At 40.4% G+C, this 23,537-nt stretch overlaps 1 protein-coding gene across 2 annotated transcripts in view; it reads left to right on the plus strand.

Annotated features, from left to right (window-relative positions):
- Positions 1–23,326, plus strand: part of LOC105182561 (uncharacterized) — a 53,014-nt gene extending 29,688 nt beyond the window's left edge. Inside the window, exons 5-8 of one of the 2 annotated variants that reach the window (XM_025304687.1) lie at positions 9,815–10,011; positions 14,886–14,998; positions 19,395–19,587; positions 20,365–23,326. In XM_025304687.1, coding sequence (XP_025160472.1) covers positions 9,815–10,011; positions 14,886–14,998; positions 19,395–19,587; positions 20,365–20,645 — 784 coding nt within the window. In that variant the 3' untranslated portion in view covers positions 20,646–23,326. The remainder of the gene's footprint in view (positions 1–9,814; positions 10,012–14,885; positions 14,999–19,394; positions 19,588–20,364) is intronic. The other variant, XM_025304688.1, reaches the window with a different exon arrangement.
- The last annotated feature ends 211 nt before the right edge of the window (positions 23,327–23,537 follow it).

The following is a 23,537-nucleotide window of genomic DNA, read 5'->3' on the forward strand; positions in this document are numbered from 1 at the left end:
CCTTATTTCGTTTGAAATTGTTTCATTCAGAAATTGTTTTTTATGTGCAAAAAGTATTACTGTTTCTAAAAAAAAGAAAAAGAATTTTTTTTAAAGCGTTTTTTAAACAGAGCATTTTTAATCTTCAATATAGAGAGGAATGAATTACTAATGAATGAGGTTTCTGCTTCAGACCTTTTGTCACTTTCAAGCAAAAGCTTGAGTTTGAGCGGATAATGTAATTTTTAATATTATTTCAACGAATTGTCCGTTTGCTATGTGGGAGGTAGTTGAATTCGTTCGGTATGCGCTCATAGTCCGTGCGAAATCTGCATTTCATTTCTTAACCGGAAACGTGATTCATATCGCGCGTTCGCGCAGTTTCCTTGCCGCTTTCCCGGTGAAAAATCGTCACCGATGAATCAATACTTCCACGTGTATTTCCACGCTTGGAAAATTCTTCTGAATAATATTAACACGACATTACGTCATAATTCGTTTCCGGCACAAAAAAAATTTATAAAAATTTCAATAAGATCTCTTTTGACGTGAGGTCGTTCTACATAAATAATGTGTGATGTTATCGTAAAATATTGTATGATATATTATTCTATCTTCCGGGAAGGAATAAAATTTTGCGGATGTAAAGCAGCGCCTTATTGGATAACATTAAATTAACTTACGATAGACTGTTGCTGAAAATAGTCGTCGTATCCCGACTCGTCTCGTTTAATTTTAGATCTTCTTTCATTGTTAGACAGTCAAGTGAGTTCTCGAGATCGCATCATCCTACTCACTACTCATCCGATCTCTCTTCTCCCTCGGAGGGAGAGAATGATTCACCCGTAGCGGAGCGTTTTTCGTCAATTTTTCCGACACTTTTCGCCGAACGATCGTCATCGGTTGACTCAGACACGGCTGATGGTCCCTAGAAGTTCTGAGTTGGAAGATCTGATATTGTCGTGGATTTCGTCCAAAACGGTATTACGACGCAGACGACGAGTTCCGACGACGGCTGCGTTTGGCCAACGTCGTGAAACGTAATTACTCAGCCCATTATTTGGACGTGCAAACGCCTAACTGTGAATTCTCTCTCGATGAAATTCCGCGGGTGACATCGCCGAGTGATAAACTGCTCGATTCACCTGGCAGTAGCAGTGCGCTATCTTGATACTGAAGGTTACCGATTTATTCGTGTCGCGAAAAACTTGTTATTAATGTGGGAGGGCTATTATCAGTTGCGCAAATTTCGGAAGGTTACATAGAGTAATACAGATTGATAGATCGACATGATGTATGAAGATGTGCAAACTGTACATATACATATATGTGTGCTGGTAATAATTCTCTTTATTGTTTTCTAAATCTTCATTTCAAGGATAAATGGATGCCAAATTTTTCAAGGAATCTGCCACGTTAGAACAACAATCGAGAGCTTCCAAGTGCGAAATTTTGCTAATTTTATCAACTTTATTCGTGTTTTACTCATGTTGCTCGTCTCCACCGTAAACGTATTCTTTCTATTCTGTCTTTCCATAGATATTAAGGGAGATAATGCACTAGCAATTTTTACTCGCGCCTCTTCGACCTGCAAAAGTTACACGCGGATTGCGGTGCATAATAGCTCCAGTCTTTGTTTCATATCAATTTTCAACCTTTCGGTCCGTAAGCATTAAGACAGTTTCGCCACAAAGCGAACAACATCGCGAATGCGTCTCTCAAAATAGTCCCGGCTTTGTTGGTGCTCGTTGTAAGTCCAATTTTATTGCAACGGACTTACGTGTGGTATAGGCGATGTGAGCCGAAAGAGAAATATTTACGCGCGAGAAGCGTTAAAACGCGTTTTTATCGCATAGTCGCTTCCACGAAAAGCTATTCCACTGCCCAATCATCAATCATTGATTTTTTTACTCGCCCGAATCGTCCATCAAACGCCTCTTTTGTGCGGGCGCGCCACACACTGTACACGTATTTATTATTTAACCGGATTTACGACGAAACTTTGATTCCTCAGAAATTTTGCATCCAACACAAAGGTTTGTCTTTGATGAAATATAATTTATAATTCCAATCAATCATAATTCCGTCAAATGAGTTATCGAGCGCAGACAGAATTTTCCCTTAACCATGAGACATTTTATGAATTTTTTTCTTAATGGTTCTTTTGTCTATACGAGCTTAATTTTATTGCATAAGTCCTTTTCCGTCCTCGTCAATGCGTTTTCACGTTTCGCCAAATAGAAGAGACAAATACTTGTGTTTGTTTTTCCTTTTACTTGCCCTCTTTCTCCTTCTCTTTCTGTTCTCTTTTTTCTCTTCGCTTCTCTTTCTCCACTTCGACATGCCTGAGCACACATACTCACGTGCACATTTCCACACGTGCCAAGCATAACTGGTGTTACGGCAAATTGTTCTTGGCTGAAGCGCACGTTTACGACCAGGCAGAAAACTTCAAATACGAGCCGCGGGTCAGAGTGCATCCAGCGATGCATCCCGAGTTCATCAAGAGCGAGTAACGTTGTTAATTGGAGCCATAATTAATCTGCCATCACGAGCAACCTCGAAAAAGCCACACTTGTTCCTTGGGGGAGAAAATAGACTTCGATAGTAGGTAGCTGGTTGCTTTAAGGACGCATCGAATGGTTTTCGATGGTCTCTTACGTAACATCATTAATTACCTCACATCGGTGATATATAACGCTCCCCTTTGTCGAGAGTGTCGCTCGGCTCCCTTTCAGGTAGATCAAAATCGATAACGCGATTACAAAGTGAGAGTGAGCAGGGAGTTTCTTTTTTTTTTACGTCGGTTCGTTATTGAGATTAATCTATCAAGAGAAATTAATTCTCGAGAGCACGTACGCGTGCGATCAATTCGTAAGCCGAACATGACGGAGCATTTTCACCTCCAGTGGAATTTTCAAAGGTACTCTTTGTTTTATTCTTCTTCGTTTTATTCTATCTTCGTTTTATTCATCGCGAGGGAATGGAAACGTTAAAACAACGTTCTTTTCGACGGTGCGTACTCGCAGTTTAAATTACGGAACACGGCTTTTGTAAATAATAATGCTTTATTATTTCTGTCGGACGTGCAGAGTACTCTTTTGGCTTCTGATAAACGGCTGTGTTATACAATTTTTTTATAATTCCTTACTGACCAAGAGAGAGAGAGAGAGAGAGAGAGAGAGAGAGAGAGAGAGAGAGAGAGAGAAATAGAGATCGAGAAAAATTGCTCGATGAACAAAATATTTCTAACATTTTATTTATATTTTCAAAGCGCTTCGCGGTCGTTGAATTTTGATCGACGTCGTCCGAAAAATTTTCAGCTGTTTTTTTTTTTACATTGTTGCAATATCTCTAACAAAAATCATTCGTAACATGAAAGTTCAATTCATGCCAGCTTTGACGCGGAATGACCGGTAGAACCTTTATGGATCATAGATTTCGACAGCCGTGCGATCCTTTCAGGTCACGGACGTTAGCGATCGCATGACCCTTTCAGCCTAGAGGCTGAGGGAGGGGAAGGGTTTTCGTAGTAATACAGCCTTTTTGGGTCATACAGCCGTTACGGATCAGCGAGCTTAGTGGAGAAATACGGTAGAATTTAACCATGGCGCATCCCTTCGGTTACAACATGAGGTTCGTCCCCAATTATGACTTACTGCTCGACTAAATTGTTGTTATGCGTGTTTGTGCACGTGCGACCCACGATTACGTCAGAGAAACGGTGCTTTCTACGGAAGGCAATTTGCCTCGATTATTGTTAGTTCGTAACTGTGAGTTGTGGAGAAATTAGTGAGGTACAATGACGACGAAAGGAAGTGGTAATGAAAAATTTAGGAAACAATAGTTGAATCGAAAATACTTATGGGACTTTATTTTTTCGTATTACACGTCTCAGTGCACACGCGCGGATTTTTGAAGCAAAAGAAAATGCAATTTAGAAATTAATAATGCTATTTACCGAAAACACAAGTTAAGTTAATTCTTTGTAAATTAGAATCTTTTCATCTCTCGTGTGTGTAGGCGACGTAATAATCGATGGCAGCGAAATGACTATCTCGCGAGCGAGGAATTTGTATTACTCTTTATTTTATGACCGAAATGAATGTATACTCAATGACGCGATCGTCGCTTTTAATTGGGTTTCAAGGCTGTTCGACGAATTTCGGAGTGAATCGTTTCTGTGTTTTCAACGCTACCCAACAAATCCGACATTCCCGTTAGGTGGTTTCACTTGCAAAAAGATCAACTTTTTCGTTCGCTATCAGAGCTGCAGGGACAATTTCCATCGTAACTGTCTGCTGTTGCGCATGGCGAAATGGATTCGTCGAAATGATGCACTCACGGGAAATCACAGTAGATTTTATTTCACGGTTTGTCCTGCGCGCGAAAAAAAGTGTTGTTTCTCTGATTGTAGAAAAGTTAAAGGAGAGTACTTCTCTAATCAAATCATATTCAATTTAAATTGAAGAAGCGATTGTGTAAACAAAGATGATACCTGAGACACAGGGATTAAATGTTAAAAAAATTTGCTCATCGAAAGTTCCCCCTTAATCGAGGTCGCCTTATTTACAGACAGATCTGTGCTTTGATATAGGTTGATGATAGGTGCGCAACTAAGTTTCCGGGTTTCACACATGGATGGCGCTAACGACGCATGTAGTCGACATACATGTCTGAAGTTGTGTTTTTTTTATAGCTTGGACAGCTGTTAACAATAACCAGTCGTAATACCAACACATATCGCAACGCAAAAATGTTTTTTCTAACAACGAAGATGTCGAGTTTTGTGCCAAATAAGCAGCATTTGCGGGAAGCTTTGCTTCTCTGCTTTAACTTGAAAAAAAAGTGCAGCTGAAGCACGTCGTTTGCTTGAGGAGGCCTACGGCGAACATGCACCATCGAAAATCTACCTGTGAAGATTGGTTTAAACGCTTCGGAAGTGGCGATTTCGACACTGGGGACAAGGAGCGCTCCGGAAGACCAGAAACAATTGAGGACGCCGATCTGCAAGCGTTATTGGATGAAGATGATACGCAAACACAAGATCAACTTGCGGAGGTATTAAACATGACTCGCCAAGGTATTTCCAAACGTTACATGCCATGGGAAAGATTCAAAAGGAAGGAAAATGGGTACCGCATGAGTTGACTGAGAGACAGATGGAAAATCGAAGAGCCACTTCCGAAATTTTGCTTCTGCGGCATGAAAGAAAGAGTTTCCTGCATCGAATTGTTACTGGCGATAAGAAGTGGATATATTTCGAGAATCCCGAACGCAACAAATCGTGGCTTTCACCTGGCGAAGTATCAACATCGACGACACGACCAAATCGCTTCGGAAAGAAGACAATGCTCTGCGTTTGGTGGGACTAGAAAGGAATCGTGTACTATGAGCTGCTGAAACCGGGCGAAACTGTCAATGGGCATCGCTACCGGCAACAACTGATCAATTTGAACCATGCATTGCTCGAGGAACGGCCAGAATGGGACACGAGACACGAACGAGGGATATTGCAGCACGACAACGCTCCGTGCCATCGCACTTCTATCGTCCAGGACACCATGAAAACGCTGAAATGGGATCTGCTACCGCACCCGCCGTATTCGCCAGACCTGGCCCCTTCCGATTATCACTTGTCCCGGTCGATGGCGCATGGCTTGGCTGGGCAACACTTGGCCAATTTCGAACAAGTGCAAAATTGGTTGGATGAATGGTTTCGGTCCAAAGACGCGTCGTCTTATCGTCGCGGTATTCATGTATTGCCAGAGAGATGGCAAAAATATGTAGCTAGCGAGGGACGATACTTTGAATAAACCATTTTTTGTATTTCTCTTGAAATTTTCCATTTTTCATTGATCAAAAAAACCCGGAGACTTAGTTGCGCACCTGGTACATGTTGGATGTGTCGTACATATAACATCTTCATTCCATAGAAGAAATATATTTTTTCTTCAGATATGTAACGTATCATTTTTATTCGCTCGTCCCTTCGTTAAAGTTGAACGACGCGATATTTCTTCGGATGAATGAAACAGGCACAGAAGGTCCAACGAGAGCCTAATAGCTGTGCGTGCGTAGATACGGTATTTCTTCCATTTCTACATGTTTGATGACTCCTCTAATAATGTAGAAATTTCCACCGCAGCAACGAAGAGTCTCATAACGTTAGAAATATTCGGCCTTTTCTGCCGACTCATTTGTCGCGTTTATGGCAAAGGGTTCGTCGAGGATATTTAACGTATTTGGCCGGTCTTAAAATTTAATTGCAGGAAAAGTTGATGTCGCAGCTGCGGCGAACGACCGAGTCGACGCGTTACCTGCGTGGCTTGATCGAGGGTTTCGCTGAATGCGAGCAGTTCCGTGCCATTACCCTCCGTGCTATTAGATATTTCGCGCTATTAGATCGTCCGAGCCTCGACTTTTGTCGATACTCGCGATGGAGGGTGCATTCGTGTGAAATCACCGGGAAAAACATTGTCTTCGCCGAAATGGCATGGGAAAGTTTCGATTTTGCGTTAACTCGCACGAGTCATTGAAGCTTGTCGCTTTTTGGCAGGTTCATCAGATTGTTTTTCACGTTGAACGGCGCGTTCATGCATCCTTTATAAGAGAAAGCGAGAAGAATTGTAGACATGAACTTGGAAAAGTATTATCGCGAAGGGGATTTTATTCAAATTTCGCTGTCTTATAATATCGGCCGGCGATGAATTACATCGACTTCGGAAAGCTTGTTGTATACGAGTAATAGAATGTCAGTTATGGCTTCGGAGGGATCAACAATATTGTCAGGATGATGCCACGGCATCGATGGTGTGAAGCCGTGAGGAGAAAATAGGCTTTGCCGGAGGAAAAGATTGTTTCGCCGAGGCAACATCCGAAGGATTCCTGTTTGATGTCAGTCTTCATGGTACCGAAATAAAATATTTCTCGACAAATCCACGAGTCATTCGGATGAAGTAGTGTTCTGGAGGATTAGCACCGTGAGGTGAATGAAGATAAGGGGTCAGGATAGAGGATAAGAGGAAAGGGCGATCTTGAGGTTACGCTCGCTCGACAAAGATTTACTTTACTTTTAAAGAGTTACTTTAATTTTAGCATTTCAACGAGATGACTCGATGAGCATTAAACCTCCTTCTCACAAAAGGTAGGAAGGAAGAATGATAATCCGCAGGACTTCTTATTGTTAAAACAGAGCGTCACGGCAGTCTCGCGCGACGAGACCAGGCAAGAAGAGGGCGACTTTGAAATATTATATCGTATCCGTTTGCCGAGTAAAAATAGGCAGGCAGGAACGAAGCAGAAAGACACAGGGAGGTCACTTTCCTTGTTATCCTAAAGTGTCGCGTGGAGAGTTACCGATTGGTCTGCACACGTAATTGGATATCGCCGGAAAATACGTCGTAGAGCCGCAAGATTTCCCGTTTTTGTGAATCTGTCAAGCGGTCTCACAGACTCAATGTGATAATTGAAAATAAGAAAGTACATTTGTCGGGCAATAAATTCGCAGAGAGGATTTTAACGTTTTTACGGGATCGATAAGGGATCCGAAAGTGCCTCTTTTTTTGTCTATTTCATTTTACTTTCAGGAGATTGGAATTCGGCAGGATCGTGGCAGAGAAATTGTGGAAATTTAATTAACCGTTGTTCATGATGTTTTGTATACGGTACAGAGACAGAATTTCGAAGGTATGCGCTTGATTTATCGGACGCGCGTTGCAGCAAGATGTAATTTCGGCGTGCCGAACAATTTACGAGTAGGTTTATTAAGCGAGTATTTGCAAATACTCGACTGCGCGTTTTATCGTGCGAGGGACATTCTTCGCCCATATAAATATATTTTCGAGAACATGTGTGACATTCGACGCGACTGTGATCCTATTAAATTGTGTCATTAATATTATACGTTGATTATGTTACACTTCAGAAACATGTAATTCCGATAAACAACAAATCATCTTTTTCGTCGTGCCTAACGGCACGAAGAATGACGGTCTTTTCGCTGATAACGGATATCTACCAATGCTTCCATTTTTATCCTCTTTCCAATCGTAGGCCGGCGTACACGTAATATCGTTAAAAATAGGTCCGCGTGGAAACTCGCGAGTAAGACATCGGTACGGTTTTATTTCTGTACTTTTGTCTGATTTTAATCGATAGCTTGTATATGTAGAACGCAATACGCACATGCGCGCGATTTTAACAAGCAAGCGATTCATTGATAAGCCCACCCGCTGCTTTCTGCATTTCGCTATTTTTATTTTGTCATTTAGTATTTTGCCGATAAGGATACACACGTGTGCACCCGCATACACATATACACACACACACACACATACAACATGATACATACAAAATACTGTAATACGTCGTCGATAGTTGTTTGCGCGTAAAATTCCTCACTGATGAAAAATTTCATCGCTCTTTGGGTATCGCGACAGCTCATGTTGAATCAATGCGCTGTTTTAAAAATTTGATTTAATTCGGGAAGCCGCGCGCTCGCTTATTACGATTGACATTCGTAATCTACGAACTTATCAGAACTAAGCTGGCTTAGCTTGTTTGCCATTAAGGGACCTCGAAATCCACCGTATTGATATCGTACACAAACAGGTAACTGAAATGCGATAATTATTACAACATGCCAAAGCCGGCGGCTGGCTTCAAGTTGAGGCATTGTACTAACAATGGCGTTATACGCAACCGTTATATGTACGTAAATGCATACACCGGTTGGCTTAATCCGAAGCTGACGGTTTATCGTGCAATCATTCAAATGAATGCTGAATGTATTATATTACGGTATCTAATAACGGAATTCGATACGTTTCATATGCTTTGCACGGTGTAACGTGCAACGTTTGAGAATTTGTCATAGGGATGAATTTCTCTCTCTCTCTCTCTCTCTCTCTCTCTCTCTCCCTCTCTATTTTGACTATTACTCTGTGCATCTCGTTTATATATATTTTAATTACGCTTTCATCAATTTTTGAAAGGTCAATTTTCAAATATTTTGATACATGTTAATAAATGTATGATCAAACGAATTTTGCAACGTTAATAATGCCGAGGAGAATAATACTAAAAAACAATTTAAAGGAGATAGAGATACAAATAATTTATACATACATTGAACCATATCATGTCGTTGTCGTGAATATTCGAGATAATTAAATCGTCCAATATTAAATATATGCAGCAGATGGAATACACGAAACAGCTTATATTAATTAGTTCCAGAAGATTAAAAGGAATAGCACGAGACGGATTACCGTAAATGAAAAATTGTTTTAATTTTAATTATTGTTTAATTTGTAAAGAATGCTCACGCGATTACGTTAAGTATTTGCGAAGGCTTTCTGCGGACGAATTTGCATAAGGTATAAAGGGAAAAGACAGCGAGACGAGAATACCAACGAATATGTGTTTTGCATATTCTTGACACAACATAGAGACAAGGAGAGTAATTCTGCATTAATTTAAATAATGTGACAAGCGGGATACCGTCCAAAGACGAAGACTTGCATAAGGGAGACTTTATGCTCCACATTCTCGAAATATGATCGTTTAAAAATATAAAAATGGCTTTCCATACAGCAGAATTAATAGCGCCGTAAAGTGCCGTTTGTAGGAACATTTACGACTCGGAGCGCGAATGTACCTTGTACGGTATTTTTATGGTATGGATGTTAATTACGAAAGTAGCTTTCCTTCCTGCAACATTCCTTGACATTTACAGTTTTCCTCGTGTTGATACTTCGGGTCGGATACTTTCGTCTGGTTTTGACTAGTGAACTTCTCGATATCTTTCAATGCTTCCCCGTTCTGTTCGCAGAAATAGCAATGTATCGGGCGAGAGATCGCCGTTCGAAGGCTCGTGCTGCAGCGGACAAGGCGCCAGCACGGAAAGCGACATCGAGGAGATTTCGAAATACAGGGTTGTCTTACTCGGAGATTCCGGAGTGGGGAAGACGGCTCTGGTCTCGCAGTTTATGACAAGCGAATATATGAACACGTACGACGCTAGTCTAGGTAAGTCTGTGCACCCTTGTACGGCGACCAATGTTACATCAGTTTTCCATGAGACTCGCACAAGCTCGCAATCATTTGTCACTAACTGACTGAGATCAATTATTTCGCGTATTAATTACACGGTTATTTTTCGTCAGATTTGACTTTCTCAGTTACTTCACGCCATTCGACGTGTAGAGCGTACCATGCGGGTACACTTACGTCTCGGGGTAATTGAATGGATTTTCAATTGCGGATTTTTAATGAAAATACATTTCAATTCTGTGTGATATTTCCTAACAAAAAGAACCTAAGAATAAATTGGGATTTTCGACGGAGCAAGAGCGAGAGACTGGAATCCGCTTAAGCGCTTTCATCTTGTCTCCTCTTTCTTCTTTTCTCTGTAATCATCCGCTAAATCTTGTTCCTCGGATATCTACGCACGATTTATAAATTTTTCATGCGGCTTCGTCGCGCAATAATAGCACAGATCAAACGGAGTCTTTGCCGTTTGATTATCTTTCTTTGACTTAATTAATTAGCTAATTAAGAAAACACACATTAGAGGGCCCGCTCAAAGACTTGGTACTTAGTACAGTGGTCGGTCGCGGGTTTGCGCGTCACAAACACGCCGCTACGCCCACTTCAGCGAGTGGTCTGGAAAGGGGAAGAGGTTAATAATGAAGAGGAGCCGGAGAAAAATCCACTTTGTGTTTAGTCTGCATTTTTGCTGCTCGCACAGCTGGTCGCAGAGCTTTGAAACATAGGTACACTTCGCGAGATGGGCGTGCAGATTCCACACAATCGCTACTGGAGCAGCAGCACGTTGTGCGGCGCTTCGAGACGGGTTTTCAAACGTGCGCCGTCTCGCTTCATGTATTCATTCTATATCTTCCGTGCAATCGTGGACGGTCATACACGTGCACGACGAGCCACGTGCAAAAACTGGCGGCGTGGCGCGGCGCGACGGGTTCACGACGATCCACCGATTCCGCTCCTCACCTCTCGCCGTGACGTCTCGTCGACCCGTTCGAAAGTGTCACGTTGCACGATTCATCGTCCAATTGTGCGTAATACACTTCCGCTTTATCTACTCGCGCTTCTATCCGCTTGCGACGGATCGTAATAAGAGCCTTGACACTTTACAAGTGCAGCAAGGTTATTAGGATTTTTTAATTGTACGCAGTATTTATTTATCATTGATTGATTATTCAAAATAGAGGAAACGATCCTCTTTATGATATTTACACGTACTGTAACTTCGACGCCATCCACAATCGATTACCACGCAAACTGGTGAACAGTGGCACGCAATTATGACCGCTTTTAACTTCATTGGAAAAAATATGTGAAAACCATTCTGCAAACGAGAGTACGTGAACTGGCGTAACAGCCTTAACATAGTTGAAGTTATACATTTCTAGAGCGCGTGATGTATGTATATTCAAGCGGTTTCAAAGCGGTTCGGAAACTTTTCTTTTTCTATGCAATTCAGAACGCAGCTACGCTGCAATGAGAGAATTTACGCTGTCTAATGAGAGAATTTAACTTTTGGGAATTAAAAACGATTTCTCTCATTTAACCATTGGTTGCGCTTCAAATTGCATCGGTGAAGAAAAGAGCTCAAATTCTATTTAAGCCGAGTCTATTTTTTATGGAAAATTCTAAAACGATGTGATTTTATGTATTGAGCTATCTGTTGTGTCGCTTTAAAGCGGATCCGCGACGAAAAATGATTTATTTTTTATTTGATTATAACTTTATTTTAATGACCTGCTCGTGCCTGCGAGTTCTCGAAATTTCTCATTATGTTTTCTACGCACACATTGAGATTATTAATTTAAAGAGCTAATTTCACGCGCTTAATGGGATCTTAAGACTTCTTTTAAGCTTTTAAAGTGATTTAAAGAAGATTGCGCAAGCGATTTTTGTATAACGTGTCGTCTTCTTTTTCCTTCATACGTTTGACAACGTTGGACGTCCATGTAACTAAATAATAAATTTATGTTCTTTACATTTGCATCGACACGATCTTGTCGAGAGAGATTCTCAAATATTTGAAGACTGTGTCTTTAAAATCAAGATTGAGCAAGATATAATGTCATACTTGTAATTCACCATATTAACTTCGTAGAAATTATATATTCATTTTGTATTCACCGTTTCACTTAAAACAGTCTTATGAAATCTTTATTAAATCTTTACTAAATTAAATTTCCCTCTCTTTCTCTCTCTCTTTCTCTCTCGTTCACGTGTTCATTTATCTCCCGCTGTAGACTCGAGATATTCCATAGATATTCCATCACAAATAAATTCAATTCATCGCCACTTGAAGGAGAAGAAAAAGAGGGGGAGACGGCGGGCAGTGATGGATTCGCTTTCTCGAGAAAAGCAGATGCTGCGAAAGGAAGAAGCGGGGTACTTATTCAACGGGAGAAAATTTGTCATGGTCCGCGACGAATGGTTACGACGAACGTCCGAATGGAACACGATTTTAATGTACAAATGACGGCGTTGTGACGTATCGTGCGAAATTCCACCTCGATAATGCGTTCCTCTGTTCCTAACGAACTGAAAATCTATGAGGCAAGCTTTTCGCTCTCGCGAAAACACGGCAGTGAATTCTTTTTGTTTTATGACAAAAGCATCGTTTTCACAAAACATTGTTTTTGTAACATTTATTTACCTTCCGCTTGCTCCGCATAGTATATTGTTGTTTTTATCGTTTCGTAGTAGTTTTTGATTCATCTGCGAAATAAATCTGTGAAAATAGAAAACACGACGGGCGAGAAGAGTGGTTTTTATTTAGGATCGGACATTTTTCTTCTTCTGCAGGAATTTTTACTTTATGTTTCGATCTTGAGAGCGTACAATTGGATATAATTTATGATTGAGAATTGCTTCGTATAAAGATGAATGTGTTTGTAGGAATCCTCCAGCGCACATGTTTATTCTTGAAGCGTTTTAAAGCCTCTTGTCTTTTACGCCGAAGAAGTTTGTGCGAGATTTCTTTTTAAATATATTCATCAAACGTTTGCGATTTGATCAAAATCATTTCGAGAGGAATTGATTTTTCCACGACAAACGTGTCAGGACAGTGTGTGAGAGCGAGTTTTAAATTACTCGCAACACGTGCGAGCGTTTATTCGGCGTATATTACTGTTGTCCGTTATTATTGCAAGAATCTGTCACGTTCCGGATTATGGGAATAGTTTGTTGATTCTCATGCGCGATCGAAAGTAGTAAATATATGTTCGCGGATGTAGGTCATAACCTGAGCTCGTTAATGATGTCCAAACTTGCGCGCGACAAATCGCCGAGTTTCCGCGACGCATCAGCGATACCGAGTTCGGGCTTCCTTTTTGAAACTCAGCTCGTTTATTCAAACTTATAATCAGTTTTATCGCGCAACATATCTTATTTCAATATTTATGATTGAATAATTATGTCTTATACGAGGGGAAACCCCACGCTGAGTATAAAAAGATTTTCTCATTACTGAGCGGTATATACGATCTTTCGTTTGATGGAACAAGATTTGACAAGTGACTTAAAAATTCGTTAAAATTTTTCTCGGAATAATTCTCGTATTTAGTTCAGTGCCATTTAGTTTTACGAGACTGACGACTTGTGTGTATGATTAGTTCGACGAAATTGTGTTACGAGTAATAAGCGAAATAAAGTCCGACTCGATGATTGATCCACTAGAAGTTGCGATGAGGTCTCTCTTTGTCAAACTTGTTTTTCGCGAGAATTAATGCTCCACATTAGAGATAAATATTCGTTTTATCGAAGCGAGGAATAATAAAACTGACTCTTGAATACAGTCTTTCCAGTTTTATAATAAACTTTTTTAAAAAACCGTTCGATCGCAAGTGCGCACATTTATTCGCAACAATAAAATATATCCGAGTTATATGAAAATCTAAAGAATAACGGAAAATTTATTGATTTAAAGCACACGAATGTATTACATTTTTATCAGAATATTTTACTATTAAATGATATAATTAACTGCATAGCTTCGATTAAATAACGACAATATTTTAGTTGCGACATTAATTATCAATACGCATAGAAACAGAGAGAAAGGGAGAAAGAAAAAGAGAGAGAGTGAGAGGAGGGAAAACTCGCAAGGTATAGTTAATTAACGATGTAAATTAACAATATAAATTATTAAATTATCTTTGATAATAATAATCTTTGAAGTAGTCTAAAATTCACATACCGCAATCTAAAAGGCTTTTTTTATTTTGCTTTCCCCAATACAAATATAAGTGCTAGCATAGCTGTAGCTCGTCAAAGATGTCAATAAGATGCTACTAGGATATTTTGTGCACTTTCTCCAATGATGTTTTTTCCCATCAAAAGTACCAAATTCTGTGTGTCACGTATGTCTCATAGTTACGTAGAAGATGAAGCGATGCCTCCTCATTATCCAAACATTCCCTACGTCCGTGTCTGTCATGCTGACTGTGAAAAGATGTCTCTTGACTTGAAAAGATGTTCTATCTAAAGAGGTTACTATGTCTTTTAATTATTCCTGTCAGCAGTCTAATCCGTGTCTTGCTGAGAAAAATAAGACGTGACTCCAAATTTTTTCCAATTTTTATTATATTCTCTGTGTAGCATATCTCATCCGTGATATTTTTGATCGTGCGGCGCAGCTTGTAATTGATTCGTAAAAATTTACGAAACGCATAAATCCATATAACATAATGTAAATACGTGTGTTTATAAATGCGCGCTCATTATTTAATTTAGATATTTAATAGCGCATATTAATAGAAGTTTGCACGTAATGAAAAATCAGTTATAAACGCGAATGAAGTTTTTCGTGTGATCTTTGGCATAAGTAGCAGGCATGAATATTCACGGCTCAACATTCAGCATAGACCTTTGCCTTCATGTTACAGACGACGAGTTCGGCGAGAAGACCGTCTCTATCTTGTTGGATGGCGAGGAGTCGGAAATGGTATTTATTGATCATCCTCACGTCGAAATGAGTGTAAGTACTGTCATACACGGTTGTCCCACGCAAACTGTACCGGCGATCGTATATACGTAGATTAGGTCAAAGTGAATAAAAAGTTTCTCTACCATTTTGCGAATAACCACAGTTTTGAATTATTTATTGAAGGAGATTGGTGAATGATATTATGATTGGTGATTATGTGATAATTGTGATGATAGCGGTTTCTGCTGTCGCGTATACTAATTAGGTCTGGACAAGAAAGTTCTATACCAGTTTACAAATAATTGTTGTGAATCACAATATATTGGGTATTAAACTTAATTTTAAAGGATTTACAAGAGATGGCGCAATGAGCATGTAATAGCATCGGCCCATACTGAAGCCAACTTTATACGAAAGCCCTATCATCAGGCTTTAAGAATCAATATATTTCATTTGGTCAAAGTGTAAATAACATATTTTTTTAGCGCATTCAATATGTCGAGCTTTATGCCAACGAAACGCAATTTGCGGGAAGCGCAACTTTTTTGTTTCCATTGGAAAAAATCGGCAGCTGAAAGTCTTCGTTTGCTGTCTGAAGCTTGTGGGGGATTATGCTCCATCGATCTCAACTTGTGAGTACTGGTTTAGACGATTCAAAAGTGGAGATTTTTATTTGGAAGGCAAGGAACGCCCTGGTCAACCGAAAAAGTTTAAAGACGAAGAGTTGAAGGCATTGCTGGACGAAGATCAATGTCAAACGCTTGAAGAATTGGCAAAAGCATTAAATGTAACCAAGATGGCCGTCTTTAAATGTTTGAGGTCGATGGGAAAAACGATCAGAATACCAAAAGACACGACAAAGTGATTTTCCAGCATGACAACGCTCGGCCACATGTCGCTAAACCGGAGTTGCTCGGATGGAATGTTCTACCCCACCCGCCGTATTCACCAGACATTGCTCCTTCTGATTTCCACTTGCATTTCGATCCATGCAGAATCACCTTTCTGTCCAGCACTTCAGTTCTTTAGAAGATATCAAAAAATGGCTTGGATTCATGGATAACCACAAAAGACAAGTCGTTCTTTCGCCGAGGAATCCGTCTTTTACTAGAAAGATGGGAAAAAGTTGTAGCTAACGATGGACAATACTTCGAATAACATGTACTTATCATTTTGTTTCGAAATAAACATTCATTTTCACAAAAAAAAATCCTTTAAAATTAAGTTTAATACCCAATAGATTTTTAGATATCAATCAAAGAAGGTTACAGTGATCATGTGTGGTAATGCGTTAATATCTGCAGCTCATTTGCCGCATTGTGCACGATCATTCGCTAATTTTCGCGAATTCATAACTCGAAATTTTACGTGGTTGTTCGCAAAATATTAAAGAAAATTTTTGCTCAGTTTGACCCAATATACCTGCACACGAGCGTTGGTACGGCTTGCGTCAGACACTCTCTGTATATATATCTTTATGATAAAGTGCTTTTATAACAAACGTTGGAACATATTTTCCTTTGTACGAGCAAGAACGCTTTTCTGTAAATCGATCTCTTTTTCCCTCTTTTTATAAATCGTCTTGTTACAATCCATGTCTTTTTATAAATCACGATACACGAGTAGAAAAGTTTCGTTTTACTCGACTTACGTTTCAATCTATCGATGAATCTTTATGCAAAGTAAAACGCAGGAATCCGTGTCAGCCTCGTAAGCTTAGTTAGTCTCATATAGCTTATTATATAACCAATATAGCTATCTTAACTTGTATACAGCTAATCTTATATGGCACCTAAGGACGCTACATAGCATTGTATATTTCGCGTAATTTCAATTTTAAATAAACATCGATTGTCGGTTCATAATTATAGCAGCGTCAGCTTAAGCGGCAGCTCGTGTCCCAAGCCTTCTTTCCTTTGTGCGACACAAAATATTTTCATCGCGAGTCGATACGTTGTATAGAGATTGGCCAGCGTGCATGAATTCGTTTATAAATGCGAATGAACGAAAGGCCCCGTGGTGATATTTAATGCTTTTATCATGCATATGCCCGTTATGAGAACGCATCGGCTTATCGCTCGATAAAATTCTTTCCGCCCGGGGTGATTAATAATATCGTCGTATCCGATTATCTCCCTCGCGATTCTTGCGATATGGTCATTTCTAGAATTCGTATTAACGGCGCAATTTAATTAATTGCTATCGCGTAATTGAAGAATATAGTACCAAAGAGAGAGATAGAGAGACAGAACGTTCTGTACTCGCTGTTTAATTTGATGTTTTGACTTTTGCGCTCGATCGATCTTCCAAGTGCAATACACGTGAAGTTGCTATTATTAATGTTATAAAATACTCATCGTAATTTCGCTTCTACGATGGTTTTACACGATTAATAATGACCTCACTGCGTTTAACGTAAATGAGGGGTCTGCAATGCGTCTTTCGTTTCAGAAATTTTTTATTCTCGCATTAAATTGTTCTGGCCAGTACAACTTCACTTTACTCTCGTGGTTCTCGTTGTAACATGTTTCTCCAGAACGCTTTATTTGAGTCCGCAAAGTTTCAGGTTAAAGACGTAATATTTCTTCGTGTTAGTCACGCTCTGGTGGACATTACTATCCACTCTGTCGTGGCGGGATTTTTTAATTATTCTTTATATCATCACGATAACGAAATCAATTTGTTGCGTGATAATTGTACGACAGGATTAAATACCGTTGAAAGTGGCCGGATCAAAATCGAGGGACGGAGAATTGAGGAGGTGGTAATTTAAAGTATGTGACGGCTCCCAGCCGGATTGCTCAGAGAAACACACGAAAGAGATTGCCGGAGATTTGACACAAAGGAAGAGCTCAGGAATTGTTCCGGGGGTGAGAGCGAGGGGGTGGCAACTATCCCCGGTAATTGCTGGACGTTGAGATTTCGTATAATCTTGTTGAACGTTAATCTCGTTCGTCTTAACAATGAACCTTTGTAATGTGTAGCATTAAACGCGGCATATATGACGGAAGATATTTCCAGGAATGGAAATTTACGGTCCTACGTCGTTATGGAATTTCAAGAAGGTCATATTATAAATCTCTCTGTGGCATTAGCCACGAGTGTTTTGTAATCTGCGTATGCATTATATTGTTATTAATTATCGTGAACCCATTAAATGAGCGAAATGACATGTTTCTCTTACAAATATAAAGAGGCAGGAGTGGGTTGAATGCGCAGAAATTTATCATACAACCTACAGATATGTAATTAACGAAAACTGTTAGTGGAAATAATTATATGTATTTCTGCGTTTATACGGTTTTATGTTTTTACGCTAATTACTCTGTTGCTCTTTTCACGTAGCAACGTCAAATGAGCGGATGTGCCTTATCGAAATAATTTAATAATAACGAGTCGGTGCTTAAAGATACGTGTATGTATTTATATCGAGTTGTACCTAGCAAACGGCTTCATCGCGAAGTTTGTTCTCGTAGGAGCGAGTTTTGAGCAAAATCTCTCCAGAACAGTACTTGGACGCTTTCAGCGTACATTCAATTGACTTTCTCAATCTACCGCCGCAGGATTCCTCGAGCTGTCTGCGTCTGCTCAGCGTGCGATAATGCGTATTTCGTGTAGCAAGACGTAAACGCGTTGGCACGAGTCGTAACTTTAATGTCGCGACTGCAGAGTTACTAGTGTTTACGTATTATGTGTGGTTCCTCACTTTTTGATGAAAAAAATAATATAAAAAAGAGAAGAGGAAAATACGAACAATTATGAACGGCGATATCGATGAAGAACTTTCAACAGCAGTTCAAAGACACTTTTCATTACTCAAGAGGCGTAAAACATTGTTGTACAAACTTTAAATCACGCATGACTGGAACATACGAGAGTTCCAGATTATGTTGAATTTATCCCGCGGCTGGGTTTAGCCGATAAAGAGAACAATAACAACCGCAATGTTATTAAAGTTAGGCAACTTCTCTCGCTGGACACTTTGCCTTCGAGATTACCTTCGTGCTTACGAAGTATCGCAACTTGTATAGCACAATTTTTCTATAAACTCTGGTACACACGCCGTAGCTTGAACTTGGTCGGACTTTAAAGCCTCCGACTCTTCATATTTTCCGCGCGAAAAATCGTCGGGGAGATGAATACGTTATCAAATTTATGAAACGCAATGTATATACGTATTTTCACGTTCTTCAATGTAACCGCGAATGTTTCAAACAAACTGTTGCATCGTATTACGAATGTGCATAAATTGTCTAACGGTAAAACTTGTCATAAAAGCTAGTATTATAAACGATTTTCTTCCAGCTGAGACAGGAAACATATTTTCTTCGTGATTCAATAATAAAAAGAATTCGTTGCAATTTTAATACACACAATCGCATATTCCGTAAATCTATGCGTCTAATACGAGAGACGCGAATAAAAATTCCCTTCGACAATTTCTCAGGTGGAAAACTCCTTGTCGACGTACGAGCCGCACGCCTGCATCGTGGTTTATTCGATTGTTTCGCGTACGAGCTTTCAAATGGCCGAGGAGATACTAAACTATTTGTGGAGAGAACATTACACTCAGGAACGATCGGTCATCGTGGTCGCCAACAAGTCTGACCTCGCCAGAAGCCGGATAATTTCGGCAAATGGTGAGGAAATATCGTGAATAACTAACTACATGACATACATAAACTAACTACATGATACGCGATGTATTTCTATTATTTATGTGTACCTGTCACTTTATTCTCATCACTTTATTCCTCTCCTTTATCTCCTTGCTGTGTCAGCGGACCATGAATATAAACACGAAAGGTTTAGCTTCTAGTAATAAGTAATTCTTACGCGCCTTTCGCAGAATCTTCAAATTCGGAGCATAAAAATAATAAGTATTCTCTCTAAATTGTTTTGAGAGTGAAATTCCACTCCAAAAGTAGAATACTAATCAAGTCACTCGAAGTCGAGTAATTTTTCACTCATATAGAGTGGAATCCTTCCACTTTAATTTTAAATCGTCAAATGAACATCACTCAAAATTGAAAAGTGAATCTGACGTACTCTGAAATAGATTCATCAGCTTAATCTATTAAGGTATTTATTTGTATGATCTAAGAACTCGCTCTAAGTCTCAGTGAAACGTCTACTCTTGTAATTCCGCAGCGGCAGTATTTTCATTACCGCTTAGAGCAAGTCTTTACATGTTTTGACGGAGATTTCACTCCGAGAGATTTACTAGAAAGCATACACGAACACATTATACTTTTACACTTGTTGCATGATCGTTGCTTTGATCCGCTGAAATTTAGGCCGTAGGCAAGAGCATTTCGCAAGCGACTGAATAGAATCTAGCTGCCAGCTTTCTCATTAGTGTTTCGACGCGTGATTTAGTCAATTAATACCGAGCTTCGATCTGTACGCTGTTAAAGAGGGCAAACACTTGGCTACGTCGCACGAGTGCAAGTTTATCGAGACGTCCAGCGGGATTCAACACAACGTAGATGAGCTCCTGGTCGGGATTTTGAAGCAAATTCGACTGAGGGAGACCCGCGACAAGAAGCTTCGACGCCAGGGCAGCAAGGGTAAGCTGCTGTCGAGACTGCACAACAGCAAGACCGTGCTGAGCCTGAACCTGGCCAGGGAGATCCTCAATAAGATGTGTTTGAACGACAGCAAGAGCAAGAGCTGCGAAAACCTGCATGTGCTGTAAAAAGGGGATCGCAACGTGGTGGAAAGCGGCGGCGCGGCAAGGAATATACGACGAGAGTCTCGTTTTACGGTTGACGATCGTTTCTCCCACGAGTCGTCACAAGTCACCAGCTGGTGATCGAGATGGGGAAAGGTAAACGACGTCTCGCCACGAGCTGCATGACATTTCCATGTTTCATCATCTGGCGCGGTTGTTACGGAGGGCCGAGGTATAACGTGTGGCCGACACTTTTCCAGCCGCGGCCGTAACGATTTTACGAGCTCCGTAACTGATCACGCATCCATTCCTCTCGATAAGGAGCCGTTGTTACTACCTACGTGTTTCATGTTCGCGACGCGTCCCTCCCAGATCTTCATTTTGCCGCTAGCGGGTGTCCGTAACGCGTTATCCGATGTATCTTCATCGCGCAACGGAGCGATAATTCGCGTGCGGAGATTCGAAGCGCTCGCTCATCTGAAAGTTCAAGAGTTGAAATTTTCATTCTGCTTTTGACCTCAATATTCCGTCTAACGCTAATTTAATACTCTGGAGTCAATATCAACGTATTCTGATGGCATTTAATCTACAATCTTGCCGAGAGGCTCGCGTAAGAATGACAAAATGTGTGTTTCTTGCCATTCGGAGGCGTTGCGTAAGACTTTTTTTGTTCTTATATAAATAAAATTTCCAGTGGTTCTCCAGAATCTGTAAACGTTAGACAGTTGAGCCAACCGAAAATCGAGCCAACATTTCGACTCGGGCTTTCTTTCCGGCTTCACTAACCGAGTATCGTTAAATCGTGCGATAAGAGACACGAGAGAGCAAAATATATTTCTTCCTCATTCTTTATACGTTATGCGAAGAAGATCGAACGCGACGATTGCGAGGCAAACTGTATAGCTGTTGACTCAAGAGCATCATATTTTCTAGCAGGAAAATTCCGTTCGATTATCGATAGCTTGCTTGTAAGAGAAGAAATAGTTCTCTCGCTGTAACGAAGACATGATCGTGTGATTATATTATCATTTTTACTGTTGTGGGCGCACCAAATGGTCGGCGATGCTACGGTGAATTTTCTTTCTCTAATGTTACTTCCTACGGTGGACAAAGCCGCAGGCCAAGCCGCGCAGACAAAGGCAGGCAAAGTCCCGCAGGCGGATTTAGCAAATTATAAGTTAAAGTCTCTAAGCCTCTTCCCGTGTAAAACGCGTCCGATAAGCGTATCCCCTGAAAGTGCTCCACGATGAGAAGAAGGCTACAGGTGAATGCGCTTGATTAAAGAATGAAAACAGTTTCGCACCAACAGGCGCTTTCGCCCTTTGCTGTCGCCCGCGTTTCTACGTCGTCTTCTCTCCTCGTACGTGGGGCCACATAGAGTTCGAGAAACGCAGGTAAAAATAAGTCACGAGCTGGATGGCTGACATACGCCGTCGTGATCATGCGGTTAAGACCTATGCACGTTTAAGACACGTGCGCGCGTGTGCGTATATCCGAGCACGTGCGTCTGCGAACTTGAAATTAGAACTTAAGATTAACGATCGTCACACACAGGTGAGTCGTCTGTTTGGGCGCGAGACGAGTGACGGCGCAGATAAATCTCGTGCGTCGTCTCTGTCTGCAATGCAGCGATTTGATTATTTATTAAAGCCTAATGAGTAGCACGTGCGCCGAGTCCCACGCGTTACTCCACGGTTCTTCGATAATTGCGTTTTGCGAATAAAGCCGGCTTCGGGCGGGCGCGATCGGTTGGCCGAATATTCGCCCAAGCCGGGACAAATTTCACTCGCATAACCGGCGAGATTAAAAGACAAATGCCGACGCTCGGTGCAGTATTTATTCGCTCTGTGGAAAACAACTAATCGATAATGTTAATTAGTGAATGAAGCTTCGATCGATTAATCATCCGAGCGGTCATTCGAGTAACGCGATACCACGAAAACATCAGCAATCCCGTTATGTCGAGATGCTTTGTTACGCGTGAAATTATTGCAGCATGTTTGCGTTACATTAATTACAGGCAACACTATGCACACCGTATTTGAGTAATCATCGTAAAGGTTCGCCAGATCGAGTACAACACGCATCGAAATTTCCGCCATTCGGCGGATATTCGGTAAATGTGAACGCACCGACGTGGTTCCGGCGTAATGCGTGCAATTGATCAATGACGATCGAGTAGGTATCGCGGATGTTCCTTACGTAATATCGTGTCATCGTTCGTTGAATATCTTGGATCGCGATAATAAACAAGGTGAGGTGTGAAAGAATAGAGTTTTTCGCTTTTAAACATGAGCGATACTTCTTCGAAGACTATTTAGCCGATCACAAGGTACATCGAAATTCTTGAGTATTTAATTGTCGAATATTCTTGGTTATTTACTGTTGTTTGCACACGAATGTCTCGGAATAGTCGACGTAAATTGGCACTGAGAATTACGATTAGGGCGCGGAAATTGCCATCGACGGTGGACGTGGAAAAATCCACCGTGAAACCTTACGAACTTCTGCGCCCTGATCACGATGTGACGTCTGACCGAGTGTGGCCGTGATATCGGCGTTTTATGACGATAAAAATAGACCCGACGAAAATTAATTCTATATGACTTTTGTCTCCATATGGCAGTATAATTATATAAAATTATATACGTCTACAAGAAAAAGGAATCTGTCGTTCACATACAATTAAAGTAACTTTATGTTTATGGTCGTCTGTTTTATGTAGACGTATAATTGAATAGAAACGTTTCTCTTTTTTTTTTTTTCATTTTACAATGGTTCTCTTAGAGTGTGGACACACGAATATAATTTTATATTATACACTTGACCATGTTAGAGACGAAATTCATGTATCGATCATACATATAATTATATATAATTTATATACAATTATATATAATCCATATATATTATATA

This window comes from Harpegnathos saltator, unplaced genomic scaffold, assembly GCF_003227715.2.
Source record: "Harpegnathos saltator strain DR-91 unplaced genomic scaffold, Hsal_v8.6 scaffold639, whole genome shotgun sequence".
Lineage (NCBI taxonomy): Eukaryota > Metazoa > Arthropoda > Insecta > Hymenoptera > Formicidae > Harpegnathos > Harpegnathos saltator.